We start from the raw sequence: 24016 nt of genomic DNA on the forward strand, positions 1-24016 counted from the left end.
TATGATGATACCTGGGGTGAGGCATCATTAAACTAGGAGCAGCCTTCCCCCTGGGCTGCTCCATGCTGTAATTTGTTCCATTGGTTGCAGCATCTGTCAGTGGAGGACTGCCCCTTTAAATAGTGCGCCTCCAGCTGACAGATCGTACTGCGCATGCGCAGCCCGCCCGACGCGCAGACCAGCAGCGCGGACCCCGGAGGAGCAGGTAATTGATTCCTATTAGTGTGTTGCCTGCTACGATCGCGCGGGCAACCCACTAATTTCACCGAGCGTGTTGACCACGCTCCCGAAACCCAACCCGCCGGAAACCCGCAGGCCTGGTAACATCGAGCCCCTAGAATCCATATTCTCAATTCTCGTCTTTAACGTCTCCAGCTCCCTGTCCTCCTAATAAGACTCTCCTTAAAACCCATCTATTTGACCAAGCTCGGTCACCCCTCCTAATCACTGCTTCTTTGTCTCGGTATCCATTTCTCTTTAATATCTGTGAATTAACTTGAGATGTTTTTCTATATTAAAGGTACAATATAAATGTGAGCTGGTGGTTGATAGAAATTAGTAAGAGGACAACAATTGTTATCTACCCCTTCTGTTGTTACATCCACCTTCTGAACAGCCTCTCACTAATCACTGCATTAACACAACTCAAAAAGATAAAGTTTATATAAAATTTTGAAGTACCTCATATTATAATTTATATTGTAGAATTGTTTCTGAATATAGGCCTAGATCACTGCAATTTTTTTCTAAAGGAATTCATTTGAAAGACACTTCGAAGAGGTCTCCATAAAACAGGAAGAAGTGGAAACAATGCTTAGCTTATCAACAAAAAATTAAATTGGTGAACACCCAAAGTGTATGAAACCCATTATCTGAAGATTCAACTAAATAAGTAAAAAGCACATTGTGGAAATATATGTTTAATTACTTCGTTTTTAAAATACCCAGGCAATCAACAAGCAATTTATTATGCTTGATTACATTATACCCATCAACCCTGTCAAGACATTGACAGCAGAATTAGGCACCTTCAGGTTTTATATCGCAAAGAATTAGGATGCAAATTGCATACGTTTTGCAAAGTCATTTTGGAAAGGATGAAAAAATTATATAAATAATATTCTAAAATCTTTTGCAATATTTAAACTGAAAGAAAAATAGGATTATGAATTGTCAGGAGAATCCCAGGAATTACTGTCCATCAAGTCATGTATACAAATACACCGTATTTAAGAACACAATTACTCAGCTTTTTCTTTGTCTCATCATCTCCATGTATAGCTGGAGTGACTTCTGAATGGAATCTTTGCTGATGAAATTAACAAAATTTTGTATATCTGATTCTCTGTGAGTCAAAAGTCGATCAAGTGTTGGCTTCCTCATCATGGACTTGGTGATTTGCCGAGCATGATCTGCAAAGTAAAGTAAATGATTAAAAAAGTATGGCAACAGATCTGCAAAGGAACTCGAAGACAAAACATAACTGCAATTAATATATTAATGTAAACAACATTTACATTTAACTAAAAAATGGGAATTGAAAAAAAGCATTTGTGATGCCAACTTGCTATGCCATGTCAAGTCAAATACTGAACCATGGTATTGTTCTTTTATAATTTTATTCAACTTGGGTACATTCAGTGAATTGACCCAGTTTTGAGCACACAGTAGATCCTAAGAACCTAATACTTTGCAACCATATAAACAGCAGGTTACAAAATTATATACAAAATAACTTAATACTCCAACAGTACACAGCTCATAAAGGACAGCCAAATTGTAAAAAAGATGCTGAAATACTGACTCATTGGAGTACCAATGCATGATGGCAATGAAATGACAAAACTTCAATCTCCCATGTTGGTGAATTGCTGATCTCAGCTGCACTAAGGAGGTGCCAAACAGAAGCCAGATGCCTCCCCATATAAACAGAATCGTGGAGAATTAGCCCCAGAGCTGTGGCTGGCACAGAATGCTAACTGCAGAGAACTTGGAAGCTTCTTGGCTGCAGGAAGCATGTGGCATGGAAAGAAAAAAAGGGTTTATAACCTTAGCAAAATTATGCAACTACAACAAGCACTCCACACCTATATTTGCTTTGGTCACAAACAGTAAGTCTGAATGACACTAATAAAAAGGATCACCTAAATATTTCCAAAGCACTAGTGATGTAGAAATTAACTCACATAGCACATGCAAATTTGCTATGACTTTGCATTTGTATACATTACATAAACAGTTGCCTGAGTAGACTAACAGGCTGCACCACGACTTTGGCCAATTTAGGAAATAGGGGATTGGATGCAGAAACACAGAAGGAAAGGTCAGAAAAAAGGAAATAATAATGACTAAATATTGTCTATTTTTAGTTTTCCTGATTAATTATATTCCAGCATTCAAACATTGCCTCCTCTTAGTGTACAATCTTGGAGTAAAAACATGGTCCCCTAGATGGTGTAGTAGTATTGCGCTCTGTTTGAACTTCAGATTTAAATAATTGGAAATATAAACAAGAAATGATCAGTTATTAATTTGGGCATGTAAAACATATTTTACACAAAAAGAACATGGAGCCTGAGTTATAAGGCTGTTATGACATAATGGACATTTTAAAATGTCAATGTTAAAATACAATGTGAAGAAGAGCCATTTATATGAATCCTGTAGCTAAATTTATAAAGAACTTCTTGTGTAATTCTATTTTACATAGTTACAATGCATTTTTAAGTACACTTAGCACATTTTCTGTTTCACTACAAGTTATTTTTATGTAAACATTTTAACTTTATTTTTATGCAGGAACAATAAAATAAGATTTTCCCCAAAAAGATTCATAAGAACCATCATATATTTTCCCACTTTCAGATTCAGAGTAGCCTTACCTGGAATTGTCAACCATTCTGACATTACACTCGAAGCAGTTGCCATAATTTTGTCTTGTGGTACCAGATGGTCAACCAGTCCAATTTTCAAGGCCTCTGGAGCACTGTACATGAGACCAAGCTGGAGAGAATGCTCTGTAGCCCTGGTTCCAATGACATTTATCATGGTGTCCGTGAACCTTTGATGATGGCATGAAAAAAAAAGCTACAACTTGAACCAAAAACCAGCATAAAGGTTCAGCTACTTCATTAAATGGCTATGGAAAAACAATTACAATGTTAGAATATGACACCAAGGTAACTAAAGCACAACTTATTTATTAGTACAATTTATCCAGAGGCCTACGTGCACTGGTGACAAACTCCATTCATTTTTATTACTTGCACAATTCAAATATCCACATTTTATAAAGTAGAATGCAAATTACCTGTTAGTAAAAAGTTTTGTATCTGTAATACTGTAAACCCCCCCTAGCACTGATCCATACTGAGTACCTGATTATGTAATCTCCACAGACCAGTCACATTCCAACACTCCACATAATCATACATTTATGATTTTTTTTTACTCTTCCCATACTTTGTAATTTTTTTTTAACCTGATTTCCTTTTTTATTTAAAATCATTTACTTCATTTTAGGCTTTTGTTTTTTTTTAAAAAAGTACGCTTCACTTTTAAAAATATATATTATTTTCTCTCCCACAATTAGCTCGCAGACCGCTCACCCTCTCTTTTCTCCCAGTCTTGACCTATTTCTCCTCCACTCCCCTCCCAATGGAGCCATGCAGCCATGAAGCCAGGGCTGAGAAATTAAACAAAGAGAATATTTAAATACCAGGTGAGTAGAAGTGGATTTAGAAAAAAAGAGACCAGAGGACCAAAAGAAGATCACAAAGAAAAATGTAAAGCAAATTCTAAAGTAGGGGAAAAAAAAGAATGACAGACTCAGGACCATAGGCAGTAAATATGACCATTTTTCTGAGGGGAACAATGCAATAGTGCATTCTGGTTCATGACATTTTTAATAGCTTCACAATTGATAGATTTTTATATTCTAAGAATAAATCATAGAAAAAGTGCTATTTGATTTATCCATATTCAACAGACCAACACTTCACAAAAGCTACCTCAACCATTATTCTTTCCCTTCAGAGGCACGCACCTGCCCTCTTCAGAGAGGCTCTCACTAACCCACATCCTCCCATTTCACAGGAACACTCTCATCCTCCAACTCTTCCCAGTTCACAGAGGTACTTTCCCCAGTTCAAACACTCTCCCGCTCCAACTGCCTCTCAGCTCACAGACACTGTCTCACTATTAACATCAGCCCTACTAGTTCAGAGACATTCCCTCCTCCAATTCAGACACTTTCCCTTCTAACTCTCTCCCAGTTCAGAGGCACTCTGCTCTTATAAATGCCCAATTCAGAGACACTTTTCTCCTCCAATTTCCCCAGTTTACAGATGCACTCGTTCCCAGCTTAGAGACACTTCCACTCCAACTCCTTTCAAAGGAACTCTCTCCCTTCTCTCTCACAGAGATGCACTCGCCTCTTTCAACACCTTCCTTCCAGTTTACAGTCAGTTTACCCATCACCCCCTGCCCCCTCCCCCCCACAGTTCACAGTAACACTCGACCTCCTTAATGTGCTCCTTACTGTCAGCCCTGGATGCAGCTCCTATCTGACTTTGCTACTTTGTTCTGAGATCAGATTCTGTACTGCAGGTGAGAATTCCCATTTGGAATAGAGTCCTGTCCCAGAACAAAACAGCAGTGTCAGATACAAGGTGCAGCTGGGACCAGCAGTAAGAACATCAGTGAATGGAGTGCAGCAATTTCCTGACCAGCTTGAACTGACACTGCAACAGCTAATTTTCTGCTCCAAGGATTAAAAGGTGTATGCCTTTACATGCATTGTGTATGCTTGGCAATGCCAGAAGGAAGAATGAAGTGTGTGGCAGACAGGGAAACATACATACATAAAGAAAGAGACAAGAGGAAGGGCAGAGACAGATACAGGAATACACAGAGAATTTGAAGCATGAGGACGAGGGATGGTGGAGGCGAAATCAAACTTAGAGTAAGGGAGATAGAGCAGGAAGACTCACAGACATCTAAAGATGACAGCAAGAGAAAGACAAATAGAATTTAAGAGTGAAAGACGAACAGATAAAAGTTTATTTTTCCCACAGCAAATCAACCAATACAATAGAAGTAAAATTCAACTTCTATAATTTGTGAGGCTGTACCAGAATGGTGCAACAATTCCAAGCTTGGTCTCATTTAGGCCGATTCCATACTTTGGATTATCTGCCATAATTCGGTAGTCACATGCCATAGCCAAGAGGCACCCTCCAGCAGGGCTGGCTCCCTAGAATAATAATGGAAATGGTAAATTTCAAAACATGGACAGGAATCAACCATGTGACTTCAACAGCAACATATTTAAACATGCTTTTCTTAAAAAAAAATTGGTTGATTTTCAGAATAAAATGCCCAATATACATACAATAAGTGGCTGTGAACAGGAGACACCGTGAAATGAATATATACACTGTTGAAACCAAGGGAATGACCTGTTGGGTAATGGTGTTAGTAGTTAAGCACAGTGCAGGTCATTTGTGTAAGGCTGTCTTTATTTTTCGTTTCAAAGAACAGGAAGCTTTGCCTAGATGAGATAAGAGCGAGTGAGCAATTTGCTCGAAATGTGCTATTTTTCACAGCATTCAAACCCAGGCTGTATATAATGGCAATACTTTTTGTCATCAGAGGGTCAAGACACACCATTGGGAGGCAGACCGGAAAAGTTTGATCAGTTGGCCTGCTCCGTGATCTGGAAAACAGATATGGTGAGGGAGTGCTTTCAATGGTAGACCAGGAGGCAATGGTAATACATTTGACATGTTTGCGTACAGGGATCCTATATAACAGCGATGGAATGGCGGACCTGCTGGATGGCGAGTAGCAAAAGTGCCTTGTTCCTTTCAACCTATTTTGTGCAAATTCATGAACTACAGCTGCGGTCTTCCTTCTTTTCTTGGTTGCTGCCATACTGATCGAGGTTTGTAGTGTGGGAAAACAGTGGTTACGGCACAACAGGGTTACAGATAGCTGTTGGTGCAGCTGCAACAAAGAACGAGGGCTCAATTTTGAAATGGTGGCGTGTTGGCGGGGGAGGGTGAAGGTGCGTGCGGCAAACCAGATTAAAAGATGGTGATTAAAGTTGTTTCTGGATTTCGTACCCAGCAGGAGCTGCAACGCCGGCGGGAGGGGGGGGGGGGGTGGGGGAGAAGGGAGAGGCGGAGATCGGGGTGCGGGGGGAGGAAGAGGCGGAGATCGGGGGGGGGAGGGAGGAAGAGGTGGAGATCGGGGGGGGGGAGGGAGGAAGAGGCGGAGATCGGGGGGGGAGGGAGGAAGAGGCGGAGATCGGGGGGGGGGAGGGAGGAAGAGGCGGAGATCGGGGGGGGGAGGGAGGAAGAGGCGGAGATCGGGGGGGGGAGGGAGGAAGAGGCGGAGATCGGGGGGGGAGGGAGGAAGAGGCGGAGATCGGGGGGGGAGGGAGGAAGAGGCGGAGATCGGGGGGGAGGAAGAGGCGGAGATCGGGGGGGGGAGGGAGGAAGAGGCGGAGATCGGGGGGGGGAGGGAGGAAGAGGCGGAGATCGGGGGGGGAGGAAGAGGCGGAGATCGGGGGGCGGGGGGGGAGAGGAAGAGGCGGAGATCGGGGGGGGAGGAAGAGGCGGAGATCGGGGGGGGAGGAAGAGGCGGAGATCGGGGGGGGAGGAAGAGGCGGAGATCGGGGGGGGAGGAAGAGGCGGAGATCGGGGGGGGAGGAAGAGGCGGAGATCGGGGGGGGAGGAAGAGGCGGAGATCGGGGGGGGGAGGAAGAGGCGGAGATCGGGGGGGGAGGAAGAGGCGGAGATCGGGGGGGAGGAAGAGGCGGAGATCGGGGGGGGAGGAAGAGGCGGAGATCGGGGGGGGAGGAAGAGGCGGAGATCGGGGGGGGAGGAAGAGGCGGAGATCGGGGGGGGAGGAAGAGGCGGAGATCGGGGGGGGAGGAAGAGGCGGAGATCGGGGGGGAGGAAGAGGCGGAGATCGGGGGGGGAGGAAGAGGCGGAGATCGGGGGGGGAGGAAGAGGCGGAGATCGGGGGGGGGAGGAAGAGGCGGAGATCGGGGGGGGAGGAAGAGGCGGAGATCGGGGGGGGAGGAAGAGGCGGAGATCTGGGGGGGAGGAAGAGGCGGAGATCGGGGGGGGAGGAAGAGGCGGAGATCGGGGGGGGAGGAAGAGGCGGAGATCGGGGGGGGAGGAAGAGGCGGAGATCGGGGGGGGAGGAAGAGGCGGAGATCGGGGGGGGAGGAAGAGGCGGAGATCGGGGGGGGAGGAAGAGGCGGAGATCTGGGGGGGGAGGAAGAGGCGGAGATCGGGGGGGGGAGGAAGAGGCGGAGATCGGGGGGGGGAGGAAGAGGCGGAGATCGGGGGGGGGAGGAAGAGGCGGAGATCGGGGGGGGAGGAAGAGGCGGAGATCGGGGGGGGAGGAAGAGGCGGAGATCGGGGGGGGAGGAAGAGGCCGAGATCGGGGGGGGAGGAAGAGGCGGAGATCGGGGGGGAGGAAGAGGCGGAGATCGGGGGGGGGGAGGAAGAGGCGGAGATCGGGGGGGGGAGGAAGAGGCGGAGATCGGGGGGGGGAGGAAGAGGCGGAGATCGGGGGGGGGAGGAAGAGGCGGAGATCGGGGGGGGGAGGAAGAGGCGGAGATCGGGGGGGGGAGGAAGAGGCGGAGATCGGGGGGGGGAGGAAGAGGCGGAGATCGGGGGGGGAGGAAGAGGCGGAGATCGGGGGGGGAGGAAGAGGCGGAGATCGGGGGGGGGAAGAGGCGGAGATCGGGGGGGGAGGAAGAGGCGGAGATCGGGGGGGGGGAGGAAGAGGCGGAGATCGGGGGGGGGAGGAAGAGGCGGAGATCGGGGGGGGGGGAGAGGAAGAGGCGGAGATCGGGAGGGGGGGGAGAGGAAGAGGCGGAGATCGGGGGGGGGGGAGGAAGAGGCGGAGATCGGGGGGGGGGAGGAAGAGGCGGAGATCGGGGTGGGGGGGAGGAAGAGGCGGAGATCGGGGGGGGGAGGAAGAGGCGGAGATCGGGGGGGGAGGAAGAGGCGGAGATCGGGGGGGGGGAGGGAGGAAGAGGCGGAGATCGGGGGGGGAGGGAGGAAGAGGCGGAGATCGGGGGGGGAGGGAGGAAGAGGCGGAGATCGGGGGGGGAGGGAGGAAGAGGCGGAGATCGGGGGGGGAGGGAGGAAGAGGCGGAGATCGGGGGGGGGGGAGGGAGGAAGAGGCGGAGATCGGGGGGGGGGAGGGAGGAAGAGGCGGAGATCGGGGGGGGAGGGAGGAAGAGGCGGAGATCGGGGGGGGAGGGAGGAAGAGGCGGAGATCGGGGGGGGAGGGAGGAAGAGGCGGAGATCGGGGGGGGGGGGGGGAGGAAGAGGCGGAGATCGGGGTGGGGGGGAGGAAGAGGCGGAGATCGGGGGGGGAGGAAGAGGCGGAGATCGGGGGGGGAGGAAGAGGCGGAGATCGGGGGGGGGGAGGGAGGAAGAGGCGGAGATCGGGGGGGGAGGGAGGAAGAGGCGGAGATCGGGGGGGGAGGGAGGAAGAGGCGGAGATCGGGGGGGGAGGGAGGAAGAGGCGGAGATCGGGGGGGGGGAGGGAGGAAGAGGCGGAGATCGGGGGGGGAGGAAGAGGCGGAGATCGGGGGTGGGGGGGAGGAAGAGGCGGAGATCGGGGGGGGAGGAAGAGGCGGAGATCGGGGGGGGGGGAGGAAGAGGCGGAGATCGGGGGGGGGAGGAAGAGGCGGAGATCGGGGGGGGGGAGGAAGAGGCGGAGATCGGGGGGGGGGGGGAGGAAGAGGCGGAGATCGGGGGGGGGGGGGAGGAAGAGGCGGAGATCGGGGGGGGGGGGGGAGGAAGAGGCGGAGATCGGGGGGGGGGGGAGGAAGAGGCGGAGATCGGGGGGGGGGAGGAAGAGGCGGAGATCGGGGGGGGAGGGAGGAAGAGGCGGAGATCGGGGGGGGAGGGAGGAAGAGGCGGAGATCGGGGGGGAGGGAGGAAGAGGCGGAGAACGGGGGGGAGGGAGGAAGAGGCGGAGAACGGGGGGGAGGGAGGAAGAGGCGGAGATCGGGGGGGGAGGGAGGAAGAGGCGGAGATCGGGGGGGGGAGGAAGAGGCGGAGATCGGGGGGGGAGGAAGAGGCGGAGATCGGGGGGGGGAGGAAGAGGCGGAGATCGGGGGGGGGGGGGGAGGAAGAGGCGGAGATCGGGGGGGGGGGGGGAGGAAGAGGCGGAGATCGGGGGGGGGGGGGAGGAAGAGGCGGAGATCGGGGGGGGGGGGAGGAAGAGGCGGAGATCGGGGGGGGGGAGGAAGAGGCGGAGATCGGGGGGGGGGGAGGAAGAGGCGGAGATCGGGGGGGGGGAGGAAGAGGCGGAGATCGGGGGGGGGGAGGAAGAGGCGGAGATCGGGGGGGGGAGGAAGAGGCGGAGATCGGGGGGGGGGAGGAAGAGGCGGAGATCGGGGGGGGGAGGAAGAGGCGGAGATCGGGGGGGAGGAAGAGGCGGAGATCGGGGGGGGAGGAAGAGGCGGAGATCGGGGGGGGAGGAAGAGGCGGAGATCGGGGGGGGAGGAAGAGGCGGAGATCGGGGGGGGAGGAAGAGGCGGAGATCGGGGGGGGAGGAAGAGGCGGAGATCGGGGGGGGGAGGAAGAGGCGGAGATCGGGGGGGGAGGAAGAGGCGGAGATCGGGGGGGGAGGAAGAGGCGGAGATCGGGGGGGGAGGAAGAGGCGGAGATCGGGGGGGGAGGAAGAGGCGGAGATCGGGGGGGGAGGAAGAGGCGGAGATCGGGGGGGGAGGAAGAGGCGGAGATCGGGGGGGGAGGAAGAGGCGGAGATCGGGGGGGGGAGGAAGAGGCGGAGATCGGGGGGGGAGGAAGAGGCGGAGATCGGGGGGGGGAGGAAGAGGCGGAGATCGGGGGGGGAGGAAGAGGCGGAGATCGGGGGGGGAGGAAGAGGCGGAGATCGGGGGGGGAGGAAGAGGCGGCGATCGGGGGGGGAGGAAGAGGCGGAGATCGGGGGGGGAGGAAGAGGCGGAGATCGGGGGGGGAGGAAGAGGCGGAGATCGGGGGGGGGGGAGGAAGAGGCGGAGATCGGGGGGGGAGGAAGAGGCGGAGATCGGGGGGGGAGGAAGAGGCGGAGATCGGGGGGGGAGGAAGAGGCGGAGATCGGGGGGGGAGGAAGAGGCGGAGATCGGGGGGGGGGAGGAAGAGGCGGAGATCGGGGGGGGGGGAGGAAGAGGCCGAGATCGGGGGGGGAGGAAGAGGCCGAGATCGGGGGGGGAGGAAGAGGCCGAGATCGGGGGGGGAGGAAGAGGCCGAGATCGGGGGGGGAGGAAGAGGCCGAGATCGGGGGGGGAGGAAGAGGCGGAGATCGGGGGGGAGGAAGAGGCGGAGATCGGGGGGGGAGGAAGAGGCGGAGATCGGGGGGGGAGGAAGAGGCGGAGATCGGGGGGGGAGGAAGAGGCGGAGATCGGGGGGGGGGGAGGAAGAGGCGGAGATCGGGGGGGAGGAAGAGGCGGAGATCGGGGGGGGAGGAAGAGGCGGAGATCGGGGGGGGGGAGGAAGAGGCGGAGATCGGGGGGGGGGAAGAGGCGGAGATCGGGGGGGGAGGAAGAGGCGGAGATCGGGGGGGGGGAGGAAGAGGCGGAGATCGGGGGGGGGAGGAAGAGGCGGAGATCGGGGGGGGGGAGGAAGAGGCGGAGATCGGGGGGGGGAGGAAGAGGCGGAGATCGGGGGGGGAGGAAGAGGCGGAGATCGGGGGGGGAGGAAGAGGCGGAGATCGGGGGGGAGGAAGAGGCGGAGATCGGGGGGGGAGGAAGAGGCGGAGATCGGGGGGGGAGGAAGAGGCGGAGATCGGGGGGGGAGGAAGAGGCGGAGATCGGGGGGGAGGAAGAGGCGGAGATCGGGGGGGGAGGAAGAGGCGGAGATCGGGGGGGGGAGGAAGAGGTGGAGATCGGGGGGGGAAGAAGAGGTGGAGATCGGGGGGGGAAGAAGAGGTGGAGATCGGGGGGGAGGAAGAGGCGGAGATCGGGGTGGGAAGAGGCGGAGATCGGGGTGGGGGGGGGGAAGAGGCGGAGATCGGGGGGGGGGGGAGAGGCGGTGATCGGGGGGGGAGGGAGAGGCGGAGATCGGGGGGAGGGAGAGGCGGAGATCGGGGGGAGGGAGAGGCGGAGATCGGGGGGAGGGAGAGGCGGAGATCGGGGGGAGGGAGGGGAGGAAAAAATCGGGGGGAGAGGAGGAGATCGGGTTTGGTTCTTTAACTAACATCCCGCCGGCTTTAATCGCCAGCAGGACCTCCGCATTCGGGAAGCGCGCGCACTCACAGGCACGTCTGTGGGAAACCCGGAAGTCGGCGGGTTGGAGCCAGCTTCCTCACCCGCTCGGAATTTCCCCGATTTTCGCAGCCCCCGCCCCCGCAATTTCCTTTGGAAATCGGGGCCCAATTATCTCTGGTGACTTTTTCTAGTGTAAACATTTTTCTGTTGTTTCTTTCCTCATCTATTTGTGTTTTGACTTCAAATATTTTGTTGCAACAGTGAATGATAATCACCACATCAAGGGCAGAAGGACTCCAGTGATGTTGCAGCTGAAATAACAATAACAACTTGCATTTATATAGCGCCTTTAACGTAGTAAAACATCCCAATGCGCTTCACAGGATTGTAATCAGACAAAATTTGACACCAAACCAAAGAAGGTATTTGGACAGGTGACTAAAAGATTGGTCTTAGAGTCAGGCTTTAAGGGGTGTCTTAAAGGAGGAGATAGAGGTGGGGAGGTAGAGTGGTTTAGGGAGGTAATTCCAGAGCTTAGGCCCTAGATGGCTGAAAGCACGGCTGCCAACGGTGGGACAAAAGATGTGGAGGATACACAAGAGGCCAGAGTTGGAGGAACGCAGAGTTCTCGGAGGGTTGTAGGGCTGGAGGAGGTTACGGAGATAGGGAGGGACGAGGCCATGCAGGGATTTGAACACTAGGATGAGAATTTTAAAATCGACACGTCGGTGGACCGGGAGCCAACGTAGGTCAGCGAGCATAGGTGTGATAGGTGAACGGAACTTTATGCGAGTTCGGATACAGGCAGCAGTTTTGGATGAGCTTAAATTTATGGAGGGTGGAAGATGGGAGGCTGGCTCGGAGAGCATTGGAATAGCAGAGTCTGGAGGTAACAAAAGCATGGATTCAGCAGCAGATGAACTGAAATGGGGTGGAGACAGGCAATATTTCAAAGGTGGAAGTAGGCAATCTTTGTGATGAAGAGAATATAGGCTCAGAAGTCTGGTTCAGCATGAGATAGTGATGAGGAGGGGGATGGAATTGATGGCTAGGGAACGGAGTTTGTGGTTTTGATCTTCCCAATATTTAATTGGAGGAAATTGTGGTTCATCCAGGACTGGATGTTGGACAAGTGGTCTGACAACATAGCAGCAGTGGAGGGATTGAGGGAAGTGGTGTTGAGATACAGCTGGGTGTTGTCAGCGTACATGTGGAATCTGACATGCTGTCTTCGAATGATGTTGCTGAGGGGCAGCACGTATATGAGAAATAACAGGGGGCCAAGGGTAGATCCTTGGGTGATTTCAGAGCTAACAGTGCAGGGGTGGTAAGAGAAGCCATTGCAGCGGATTCTCTTGCAACGACTGAATTAGTGGACGTTGTTCTCGCATTAGTACAACATTAGGGGATGTTCCCCCATCTTAGTACAGCATTATTGGATGTTCTTCCCACGTTAGTACAACATTGGTGGATGTGGCTCCCACAATTTTGGGTATTAATTATTACTTCACAATGTTGGAAGCATTGCTGGATTCACTCCTTCTTCAAAAATCTGTATGATTTTTTGAAGTGACGCTAAAAGTGAGACTCTTAAATGAATGTGAATGAGTATTTTTACATATTCTAGTTTACTGATGTTTTTAATACAGTTATTTATGTATACAACCTCAGTGCTAGGTAATAATCTGCACAAATGATTTGCAATTCTGGTAAAGACCATTGTGTCACTTACATTGATTGCAGCTATTGTCACCAGATTGGATCCATACAACTTCAGCCACATTTCTTGAACTGCTCTCCAGAACTCCCCAGTGTGCTCTGGTGTCTTCCCATACATCTCATTGATATCCAGGCCAGCAGAAAAGATCTTAGGGATTGACTAAAATTAAAGTATTATGATTAAATTTCTTTGTCCCAAAACACAAAACAATCCAAATACATTAGAAGCTAGTTATGGCCACCTTGTACTTTAGACTGCGATTTTAGTTTGTAGTCTTTTAAGATGAAATTCCCCACTCCTGTTCTTTGCTGCTGGGACTTCAATGCAGCTACCTAATGTTCACAGGGAGCACTGTTTTATTTAGTGTCCCAGTGACAGCAATCCAATTTTGTCAGCCATTTATGGGCAAAGCATAAACAGATATACAAAGACCTTTCTTTTTTGTTTGACAAAACCACAATATTTCACTTGTACTTTTTTCTCCATTTTTGATGAGGTGACAATTATTCTTCACAAATTGCCAAATTCCAACTATAGTCTAGGCTGCATTCAAATCTGCACTCCACTGCTAAAACTATCACAGTGCCCAGCCGAATTATTTATATTGAAATGTAATTTCACTGAAGTATTGTACATTATTTATTGTAATCCATTCTGCATTTTGGCTTTACATATATAATGCAGTGATTGCATACCTACATTGTAGAAACATTTAAGAATATATTTTATTTTAATTTAATACACTAATGTTGTGTGGTTGCTTTCTGTTCCTAAATAATGCTACTGCCACTTTGAATTTTCACATTCATATTGCAGCTCTACTAATATTTGTAAATGGTTGTAAGAGACAAAGACTCTTCTTCTACTGGGTAGTGAGTAACTGAGCTGTACAGACCAGGAAGGCCCTAGGTTTGATCCTCAGTATATGCTGAGTTAGATAAAGTCACCCAGAGTGATGGTAGAAGTGGCTACAATATTCCTCAATACCCCAGAGTTAGGCAGGGAGGGAAATCAATCAAGACTTCCAATCTTGAATGCCATCTAGTGGCAGTTTCTGGAAGTGTGTATGTGAGGCCAGCGTCGGCATTGGGCTCAGTTTTGACATCCTCCACACTCGAATAGCCTGCTGGCACTGTCTCAGTTCACTCATGAGCCAGTTACTTGGATGAGATATCAAAGGTTGCCTGGCACCCATGGAACCTTACACCGAAAAAACTCTATCTTGAGAGGAGAAAGAAATAAGAATGACCAAGGGTGTACACAATAACTGACTGAAGACAGAAGAATTAAGCAAGCAATGTAATAAATGGCTTCCTTTCTGTTGATTATAACATTTTAAATTACCTATAAATATCACAATAACTACTGAAGGAATCACTGGACACAGGTCTGGAAGCAAGCAAATGCAGAACCTTTACAATTGGGCAGACAAAACAAATTAAATTCAACACTGAGAAATGGAAAATAGCACACATTAATAAAAAATGTGGAATTCAAGCTTACAATGAGTGGACTGAATTTATCACAGCGAGATTATAATGGACTTGGGAGTAAGGAAATAAATCACTGTGGACATCTAGACATTGTCATGTAACAATTGAGAAAGGTAATACAATGCTGGGATACATGGGCAGAACAGTGAAGTACAAGGTACAAAGATTCTAAAGTTTTACAATGTGTTGGCCAGACCACAATGTTTTGAATTCTGATTACATTGCCACAAAAAACAAAGTTTAGGTACTGGAAAGTGTGCAGAGAAGAGCTATACGACTGGCCCCAAGTGAAAAGGAGATGACTTGTGAGAAATTATTGGAGTTGCTCAAACTGTACAATCAGAAGAGAGTTAAGGGAAAGACAGAAAACTTGAGTGAGGCACATAATACATTCCATGATATAGGTAGATACAGTAAATTCATGATATTACTTTAAAGTAAACCACAAAAGTAGAACCAGAAGACAAATTTAAAACTGATAAATATTAGGAGAAATGTAATTGCACAAAGAACAACAAATGTTTTGAATAATCTGTCAAGCAAGATAACAGATATCAAAACATTAGTGACATTCAAAATGCAGTTGGATAAGATGCAAAAGTTAGGGTACTAAAGGGATGAGCTGTGATGGGTCTTTTTCTTGACTTGTCTCATGTTCTTTCATTCTAAGTGTGATTAACAGTGTGGATGAAATCAGGTTTCTATAATACAAATTATAATGTTATTCTCAGATTGCACAGCAGTAAACCATTCTGGCAAAGTGACTGAAAAGTCGACTCTAAAACAAAATGGAGAAATAGATGTTTCCATGGTTCAGAATGAATTATACTTAAAAACCTGACTTCAGATTTTTCAATCCATTTTGGGGTTAATTTAAAAAAAGTGGACATTTGTCATTTCAAAACAACATCTGCAAACAATAATCAGACTTTGCTCCTCCTAAAGTACTCCCAGCAGAAGACAGCAACCGCAGTTTTACAGTGGAGAAAACTAGTCCCAATAAAAACTAAGTAATTGATATACATAATCACAACAGAGATTTGTTTTGTTTAAAGCACTCTTTTTTTGCCAATTTTCTCCCTTCCTAAAGATACTGATGTATAATACTAAGCATTTGGATGCCCCCAGTACCTTGTCCAAGTGGCCATTCTTCATGCGTGAGCCTAGACAGTGAGTGTTGGTGGGCCTTTCGACAGTGCTGTCCTCATTCCAACATACACACATGTGCTTCCACCAGGGGTCACTGGATAGCAGTCAGGAGTGGGGAGCTCTGGATGATTTTCGTCAGGACGACAGAGGCCAGCTGTAGCCACCTCAGTTGAAGTAAGGTAACTCCAAGAAACAAACCTGGGAACTTCTGGTCTGTAGCACCCAGCTACACAATGACTTCATCAGCTGAGCATTTGGGGAAAGCAATTGAAACATCAGGAATATTTGGATCCATTTTGCTGTGGAAAACGCTAAACTGTAAACTTTGTGACACTTTGTTTTGTAACAGGCAATATTCCATTATTGATACTCTATAATACAGATTTCTGAAGATTAAGAACATTACTTAATAGTCTCCATATGCTGCCACTTAATTGCAAACTCTAAGAATTAAAATACAGTACAAAAACTGCACTTGCAAATTTCTCCATGATGTATGACAAATTTGTAGGTCATCAAAACAGTGCAGGCAATCATCTACTAAGCAGGGATACCCAATTCAGAAGCAAACACACACTGACCATCAAAGTCAGTTTTTGACTCAGTTTTATCACAATTACAAGCCCTACCAGTAATTATGCCAGATTGATGATTCAAAGGTATCAACAGTACAAATCTATACAGAATTCATGCCGTAATTAGTTACCATTTTAGCTGCTCAGTTTTACTAGTATGTTCTGACTACTCGTATTAAAATACAAAACTTGTTACAGTCACAATCTCTATTGTAATGATCTGTAAAGTCCACTAATGTGTAATGTGCTTGCTTTCTCATACCAGAATGATTGTTCAGTGTTTTATACATACAGAAGTGAGAACCACACCGCGACATCCTCGGTCCATCTCAAGTTTCTCCATATTAATTGCAAACTCTGTGAGGAATTCCAGGCTTAGACTGTTAACTGGAGGGCTCTTCATCTGAATCACTGCAACTCCTAAAAAAAATGTTATAGAAAGGGCTTTAGTTCACTAAAGCATTAATAAGATTCTTAGTCCCTTTATGTAATGAAAAATTACATGGTCACTGCAGTAATACTATTTTAAAATAAAAATGCCAGAAGTTAATGGCAAACTTAAAAAATAACCACTGGAAGTACAGAACAATTGTAGCCAGCGAGAATGGAGACTTTGTACATCCAATTGTTAATATTTGTAGAGGTACTCTGATAACTGGCCCACTACTGCTCTAATAAGTTTTCTGCCCACTATCAGCTGAGGTGCTTCAAAACATGTTCTATATTGTCAATTTGTGACACTCTGATCTCCGTGACAAAAGGTTCAATGCCCGTGCCAGGACTTTAGCACATAATCTAGGTTGACACTTCAGTGCGGTGCTTAGGGAGTGATACATAAAGCCAAATAGTTAGTTTGACATTACATTTCAATTTTTTTTTTAAACATTCATACACATATTTTATGAAACTGTTAATACATGCAAATTCACAAAATATTTTATAAAGCCACTGCACGATCAAGGGAACACTAAATTAGAAAATTTACAAGGTCATTGTAATTTAGCTGTATAATCACACACATTTTATGAGTGTAAACTCTCATACATGGATTATGTAGTCACTGTGCATCCTGACCACATGGTGCCTGCAGGAGGAAAGTATCAGCGATCAGGCTGTTTGCACTTGCAGCAATGCAGGTCAGGGGCAAAGACAGCTTGTTTCACCCTGGGTTCTGAGGATAGTTAAGGTTCGGGACAGTGGTGAGAGGTCTTGTGTATGGATGATCATGTTAGTTGTGTTAATGCTCCCATGGCTGGTGGGCTGCGGCACTGAGGGGGCCTCCAAGAACGTGCTCCAGACTGTCTGGTATTTTCCCAGTTCCAGGTGATGACTTGTTTTAATTAGCAGATGTCCCACATCTGTTTTAGCCACATTTGTTGTGGATTGGGCTGCACTCCACCACAGAGGGGGGAAGCATCTTCTTGCAGCCAGTAACGAGTTGTACTACTTTTGGAGAGGGGTCCTTTCTCTCCAGTAGGCAGGCCCAGAAAGTCCACTAGGATCATGAGATTGGTTTTGTTCCTGGTGATCTTCCAAACTGCTGTTCAGAATAGCTGGATGTGGGGACATGACCAGAATATGTGTATGGGGGGTGCCCTTCTGGCTGACCCGTCCAGTAGTTGGCTGGTATGGAGGGGTGGAACTTGCAGAGCATGTGCAGTGTATCGTTTTGAATTGGTCTTCAGGCATTTTGCTGCAGGTGGTGGTGGTAAGGGACTGATTTCATACCTTTGCCATTCTTCCTGTCTTAACAATCAGCGTAGGTCACGATTCCAGGGCTTATATCAGGGTTTCTGTCCTGTCTTTGGTCATACAGAAATAACATAGTTTGGAGAAGCATACGCAAGAGGTTGTTGGGGGAGTGGAGGAAAAGTTCCAAGGGAGGTGGTTTACGCTGAAGTCTGCAAGCTATTGCAAGATACCAGAGATAAAGCTTCATCTGGAGATAGTGATATTGATCATGTTGGGTGAGGCAAAATTTGTCAGCTAACTAGTGGAGGGGTGATCCCTTTTTCATGCCAGACTCTGTATTCAGCACAGGCAAGACCTTCTGGGAATGTCCCACTGTGCAATATTGGGGAGATGGCTGACATACCTTCTGGGGTCTTTAAGGAGGCATCACACCAGTTTCTAAGTCTGAAGCTTGTAGTGGCAATAAGATGCTTCTGGCTCTCTATTGGTCTCTTTTGAGGACTTGCGAATGGTGGGCTGTGTAGGAGGGTTGGGAAGGAGGTCCTGGCTTCCACTCCCAACCACGGGTACATTGGAGGGTGGGGGCTGGGAACCAGGCCACAAACCCTTGGATCTGAGCTGCCCAGAAATTTGGGAAGCTTCTCCTTCCCCTTGTTTTGGGAGCTGAAGGTGTTCGAGGCATATTTGTGGCTTTTTGCTCACCCAGAGGAATTTGGAGAGGTGACTGTCCAGGTCAGGGGTCGAGCTAGAGCCTTGACAGGCAGCATCTGTAATAGGTAGAGGAAGTTGGAAGATTGCGCAAGAAAATAAAAAGTAGATTTGTCCTTTAAAAAAAGTTTTGTGATGGATGGTAGGCTCCGCCCTGGGTGATATTCTTAAATAATTTTGTATTATAAGCTCTAAAAAAATTCAATAGTTGTGAAAATATTTAAATATTTCCAATAAACTCGCCCATCCCAACTTCCTATGGCTGAGGAAGTTTAGCATTCACAAGCCTCCGTTCTCTTGGGATCTTGGCTTTGTCTTCAGCTCCTTTCCCACAGCTTGGATCATTCATCTTGGCTTTGGATCATAATATTGTTCTGGCTTTTGTGTATGGCTGACCTGACTATCCTTCATCATCCTGTTGTGTTCTGTGTATCCACGAGCTTTCAGGCCTTTATGCGTGTGTATCATCAATGCCAGCCACCCCAATACTGATCAAGAAACTATATGATATCTGCAACGGTTGTCACGCACAATCCTCATTCAGTTTCTGCTGGTAGCACAACCCTTCATCCCCACACACAAAAGCCAAATCCTGAATTACTACCATAATGGATTATTACCTAACCCACTGGCACATACGATTCTTGGGCAATGGAGTGCATGGATGTGGGCAGCATGATAGGCACATACCACTTTCTGTAATGAAGCCAAGTCATTGGGGCTGTTGATTTAATTAGAAAAAAAAGTACATAAGGGAACTGTGCAGTTTTCTTTATAACAATCTGCCCCAAAAGAAAAACTAATTAAACTTTAATAGATACAGATGAGGAGGACCAGAGCCTACTTCAGAAAGCCTCTGCTGCAATCACCACACAATGGAAAGAAAAGTGTAATCTTCACTCTCACAGTTTATAACATCACTGGCTGGATTGAATTACCACCCTACAAATTACATTCCTCAGTAATTGTATCCTATCTATATTACATAGAATATTCTACACTAGAAAATAATAAATGCAATAATTAATGTTCCTAAACATAGAATTATCACACAACTAACTGAATATCATGTACCATTTTTACACATAACCTATTTTCAACTGCAACAGATCACATATATACATACAATGACTTCTGAAATTACCTGTGTTGCTGTCCAGTTCCACTATCATGTTCTTATTTGTGAATAGTCGCCTCTGGCTTGATGGATTGCATGACAAGTGGCTCAAAATCCTTCCGGGCTTATACTGTAAACTGTTACTACCATAAAGTGAAACATGTCCTGAAACACAAAAAAACTGCAGCTATTAAATGCTCAGGGAATGAGAACATCTGATCCCAACAGTTTCTCTTTCATTGTAAATCAGTTTAGGTAACATCAAAATTCTTACAACTCTTATAAGGCTGAAATCTCAACTATTTTACTCCTGCAGCAACCTCAATACCAGCTTCCAAATAACAACCAATGACAAACCCTGATAATAAGCCATAGAACTGTTCCCAATTATGAACCATATAACAACTCCTGATAACAAACCCTGTTGATAAGTCCAGGAAGAAATCTCCAATAATAAGTCCCAATAACAACTCCCAAAAATAAATCCTTATAACAAACCCCTAATAATAAATTGCAAACCACCTGAACTCTACTGGAAGCAATATACTGGTGGAGAGGATAACAGAACAGTGGGATGGATTTAAAATAGACTGGTAGGCTGGGAGGACATTTATAGATCAGGAAACCAACAGCATAGAAGTGAATCACATAGCAAGCACACTGAAAGTAGGTAATTTACAGCAGGTTAAGAATAAACTGAAGAGAGACCAAGAGGAATGGGAAGGCTGCACCAAGGAGTGGAGGTAAGTGTCTTAAAATACAAATGCATACAAATTCAAGGAGCATTCAGAATAAACAAGGTGATCTACAGCTCTATACGTAACATGAATTATGATGTGATAGGTATTAGAGTTGTGGCTAAATAAGGATACAAAATGGTGGCAATCTCGAAGGATATAAATTGATACATAAGGACAAAAAGAATAGGCTAGAAGGCAATGTTATGTAAAACGTGTGACAGTAAGGTAAATAATTCAACCTGGATTGAGTACGGACAAGTTAAAGGTGTTATGGATTGTGATAAAGAATAGTAAGAAACTAGTTGTTGGGATCTGTTCCAGGTTACTAAGTCAGATTGTGGCTACAGATGCTGAAATATACAAAAAGGATTAGGGAGGTATGTTTGGACATGAATATGATTGTCCAGGGCAATTTTGAGCTACCAGAAATTAAGTGGACAAATGGGGGAACAGAAACAAAGATTTATTTGGGCAGAGGGAAGAGACCATGCTTGAAAAACCTGTCAGAATTCTTTGAGGTAACTGAGGTTGTGGATAAAGGGAGCTCTGTCAACATTGTTTATTTAGATTTCAGCAAAGCTTTTGAGACAGCACTGTATGTGAAGTTGGTCTATAAAGTAGAAAAGCATGGAATAGTTGGGTAAATACTGAAGTCTGTAGAACTGAGTTGATGGTGGCAGAAGGTGATTAGTGCATCACTTACAGGCCTTCATTATTCAAGTTGTTTATCAATTACTTGGAAGCAGGAAGAGGCAAAACTTTCAAAATTTGCTTAGGACACCAAAGTGGATGAGGATGGGGTAGGAGTTGCAAACAATCAAGGGCAGGTCGAATAGGTGCAGAGAGATCTCAATAAATTGAGAAGCTGGGCTAAGAAATGGTAAATGGAATTCAAAGGTGACAAGTACAAAGTGAGATAAGAGGAGAATAAGCCTTGGAGCCATAAACTAAATGGCAGGCAAAAGATCTGCAACCATATTAGAACCAACTGCAGTAAACAAAGGAAATAGGATCTTAGGTTGTACAGAACACAAATCAGAGGACGTACGAGCGGTCAGCCGTATTGACGGTGATCGGTGTATTTGTCTGTGTACTGGCATAGAGTGATGTACTCATGGTGTGTGCTGGCGGGTGGTGGTGGGCGGTGTAATGGCGGGTGGTGGTGGGCGGTGTAATGGTGGACGGTGTAATGGCGGGTGGTGTAATGGTGGGTGATGGTGGTGGTGGGCGGTGTGATGGTGGTGGTGGGCGGTGTAATGGTGGGTGGTGGTGGTGGGCGGTGTAATGGGCGGTGTAATGGTGGGTGGTGTAATGGCGGGTGGTGTAATGGCGGACGGTGGTGGGCGGTGTAATGGCGGGCGGTGGTGGGCGGTGTAATGGCGGGCAGTGTAATGGCGGGTGGTGGCGGGCGGTGTAATGGCGGGTGGTGGCGGGCGGTGTAATGGTGGGTGGTGGTGGTGGTGGGCGGATGGTGTAATGTCAGGTGGTGGTGGTGGGCGGTGTAATGGTGGATGGTGTAACGGCAGGTGGTGGTGGGTGGTGTAATGGCGGATGGTGGTGGGCGGTGTAATGGCGGATGGTGGTGGGCGGTGTAATGGCGGATGGTGTAATGGCAGGTGGTGGTGGGCGGTGTAATGGCGGATGGTGTAATGGCGGATGGTGGTGGGCGGTGTAATGGCGGATGGTGTAATGGCAGGTGGTGGTGGGCGGTGTAATGGCGGATGGTGTAATGGCGGATGGTGGTGGGCGGTGTAATGGCGGATGGTGTGATGGCGGGTGGGCGGTGTAATGGCGGGCGATGTATTGTGTATCTGAATTCCTGGACTTTCCTGTAATAACGCGCCGATATTCCGTTGCGGACTCTCTTTTGGCCCAGGGATAAGCTCGATCTCATTTAGGGCCGTGAATTCCAGGCCCGCACCCACCCCGCAATTCCTACCAAATTTGCTGGATTTCGGTGTCACCGACCTGAGCAAACCGCTCGAGTCGCCTTCAGCAACGCCGCCATTCTCTGCCGGAAAACGGAAACGGTGACCTCGCGGGCAGCGCCACCACCCGGGATATGTCGGTACTACAGCCCGCGATGTTACAGCCTAGGAGCAACGGTGGCATTATAGCTCAGGAAAATGAGTGCTATTTATTGCATTATTATTATAGTGCTGCACGCTTTGACCTTTAACTGCGAAGTAATGGTAGTATATGTCCAAGTACAATTCATACAATCACCTAGTCTCTCTATTTAGTTCCTAGGGGGTGCAAATCCACAGCACTAAACTGCCTTTAACTTTGCCTTATATCTTACTGTTCATTTCACTTTTATGATTATAGAGAGCCTCATTGCTCTCTGATTGATTGATTAATCAGCAGCCAATGAAATTATATAACTTTGGGAGGGGGAGGGGGGAATTGCCTGACAGAGGCCATGTGAAGAGTAATGCTTGGGAGATATAGAATGTCATGCTCCTAATTTGAGCAGGTGTAGCAGAGAATTGTTCATCTGGGACCTTGCAGTAGGATGACGATAATCATCCAGCTAGCCACAAGCGGTACTGAGTATATAGAAAAGCTAAATGATAGGCAAAACTCTGCCCGCTGTCCTGATATGCTCCAGAATATCCGTGAGCAATATCATGTGGATCAACGAACAGTAAAAGTGTTTATCTCACTATAACTAATTGCTTTTCTATAGTACTCTTCATATGCAGTGGAATGTCTCAAAGTGCTTTACATTAAGGAGGGGAAAATGGAGAGGATTAGGATGATGGAAGCAAAAACATCGTTGAGGGAAACTATTTTGTGGAAGTTTTTGAAATCAAGGAGGTAGGTTTTTAAGGCAGATAGAAGTAGGCAGGGAGTTGCAGAGGGAAGGAGCAGGGAACATGAGTGAACGGTCAACAACAGCAGAGTGGAGAATTAGGGAGAAGGAGAAATTCGGTGTTAGAGTAGAGGATGTGTGTGCACACATAAGTTAGGAAGATATCACAAAGGTACAGTGGAGTGAGTCTGTGGAGCAATTTGAAAGTGAGTGTCTTAATTTTAAAGTCAACTTGGTGGGGCATGAGAACTTGGAAAGCATAGGTAGGTGATAAGAATAAGGGACATTGTGCAAATGAACATGTCAGCTGCAGATTTTTGGATGAGTGGCACTTGTAGAGGGTGGAGCCGTGCGTGTGTGCGTTGCGTTTTGCTACTCGCCTCACTACTCATGTGAATAACGGCATTTCCTCTAGTTTTGGTCTCCCCATAAATGCAAACATCTTCTCCACTCTACCCGATCAAACCCCTTTATATGAAATTGACGGGCTGGAAAAGACCAGCTGGTCCATCAAGCCTGCCCCAGAGCATCATGACTAAACACTTCTTCCCATCCCACAGCCATGTAATCTCCTGGGAGAGGGAAAAAACACTGCAAAATTCCTCTCTGACCCCCCTCAGACGATCAAAACCAGTCTAGGAGACCACATGGACCAAGTGTTATCTATAAAGACACTTACCTTCTATATGATGTGGTATCTGCCCTAGTCAGGAACCAGTCCAGATCCCTCTTGAAGGCATGCAGAGAGTCAGCATCCACCAC

General features: G+C 47.9%; 1 protein-coding gene across 1 annotated transcript; it reads right to left on the reverse strand.

The window, feature by feature from the left end:
- Positions 1 to 904: 904 nt before the first annotated feature.
- On the reverse strand, positions 905 to 22485 carry eci1 (enoyl-CoA delta isomerase 1). The gene is made up of 7 exons (XM_068003178.1): positions 22408 to 22485; positions 19727 to 19864; positions 16475 to 16602; positions 12978 to 13124; positions 5133 to 5254; positions 2883 to 3061; positions 905 to 1412 (listed from the first exon to the last, which is right to left on the reverse strand). The coding sequence occupies exons 1-7, from the start codon at positions 22445 to 22447 to the stop codon at positions 1246 to 1248; spliced, it is 921 nt and encodes a 306-aa protein (XP_067859279.1). The 5' UTR covers positions 22448 to 22485; the 3' UTR covers positions 905 to 1245.
- Positions 22486 to 24016: the final 1531 nt, after the last annotated feature.

Source organism: Heptranchias perlo, chromosome 22, assembly GCF_035084215.1.
Source record: "Heptranchias perlo isolate sHepPer1 chromosome 22, sHepPer1.hap1, whole genome shotgun sequence".
NCBI lineage: Eukaryota > Metazoa > Chordata > Chondrichthyes > Hexanchiformes > Hexanchidae > Heptranchias > Heptranchias perlo.

Excerpts from the sequence above, each read along its gene's own strand:
- eci1 (XM_068003178.1), bottom strand. The coding sequence starts at position 22,447 with ATGGCGGCGTTGCTGAAGGCGACTCGAGCGGTTTGCTCAG. Across the intron at positions 5,255-12,977 it reads TGACAATAGCTGCAATCAAT|GGAGCCAGCCCTGCTGGAGG; the intron begins GTAAGTGACACA and ends TTATTATTCTAG. Across the intron at positions 1,413-2,882 it reads AGAATGGTTGACAATTCCAG|ATCATGCTCGGCAAATCACC; the intron begins GTAAGGCTACTC and ends TTTACTTTGCAG.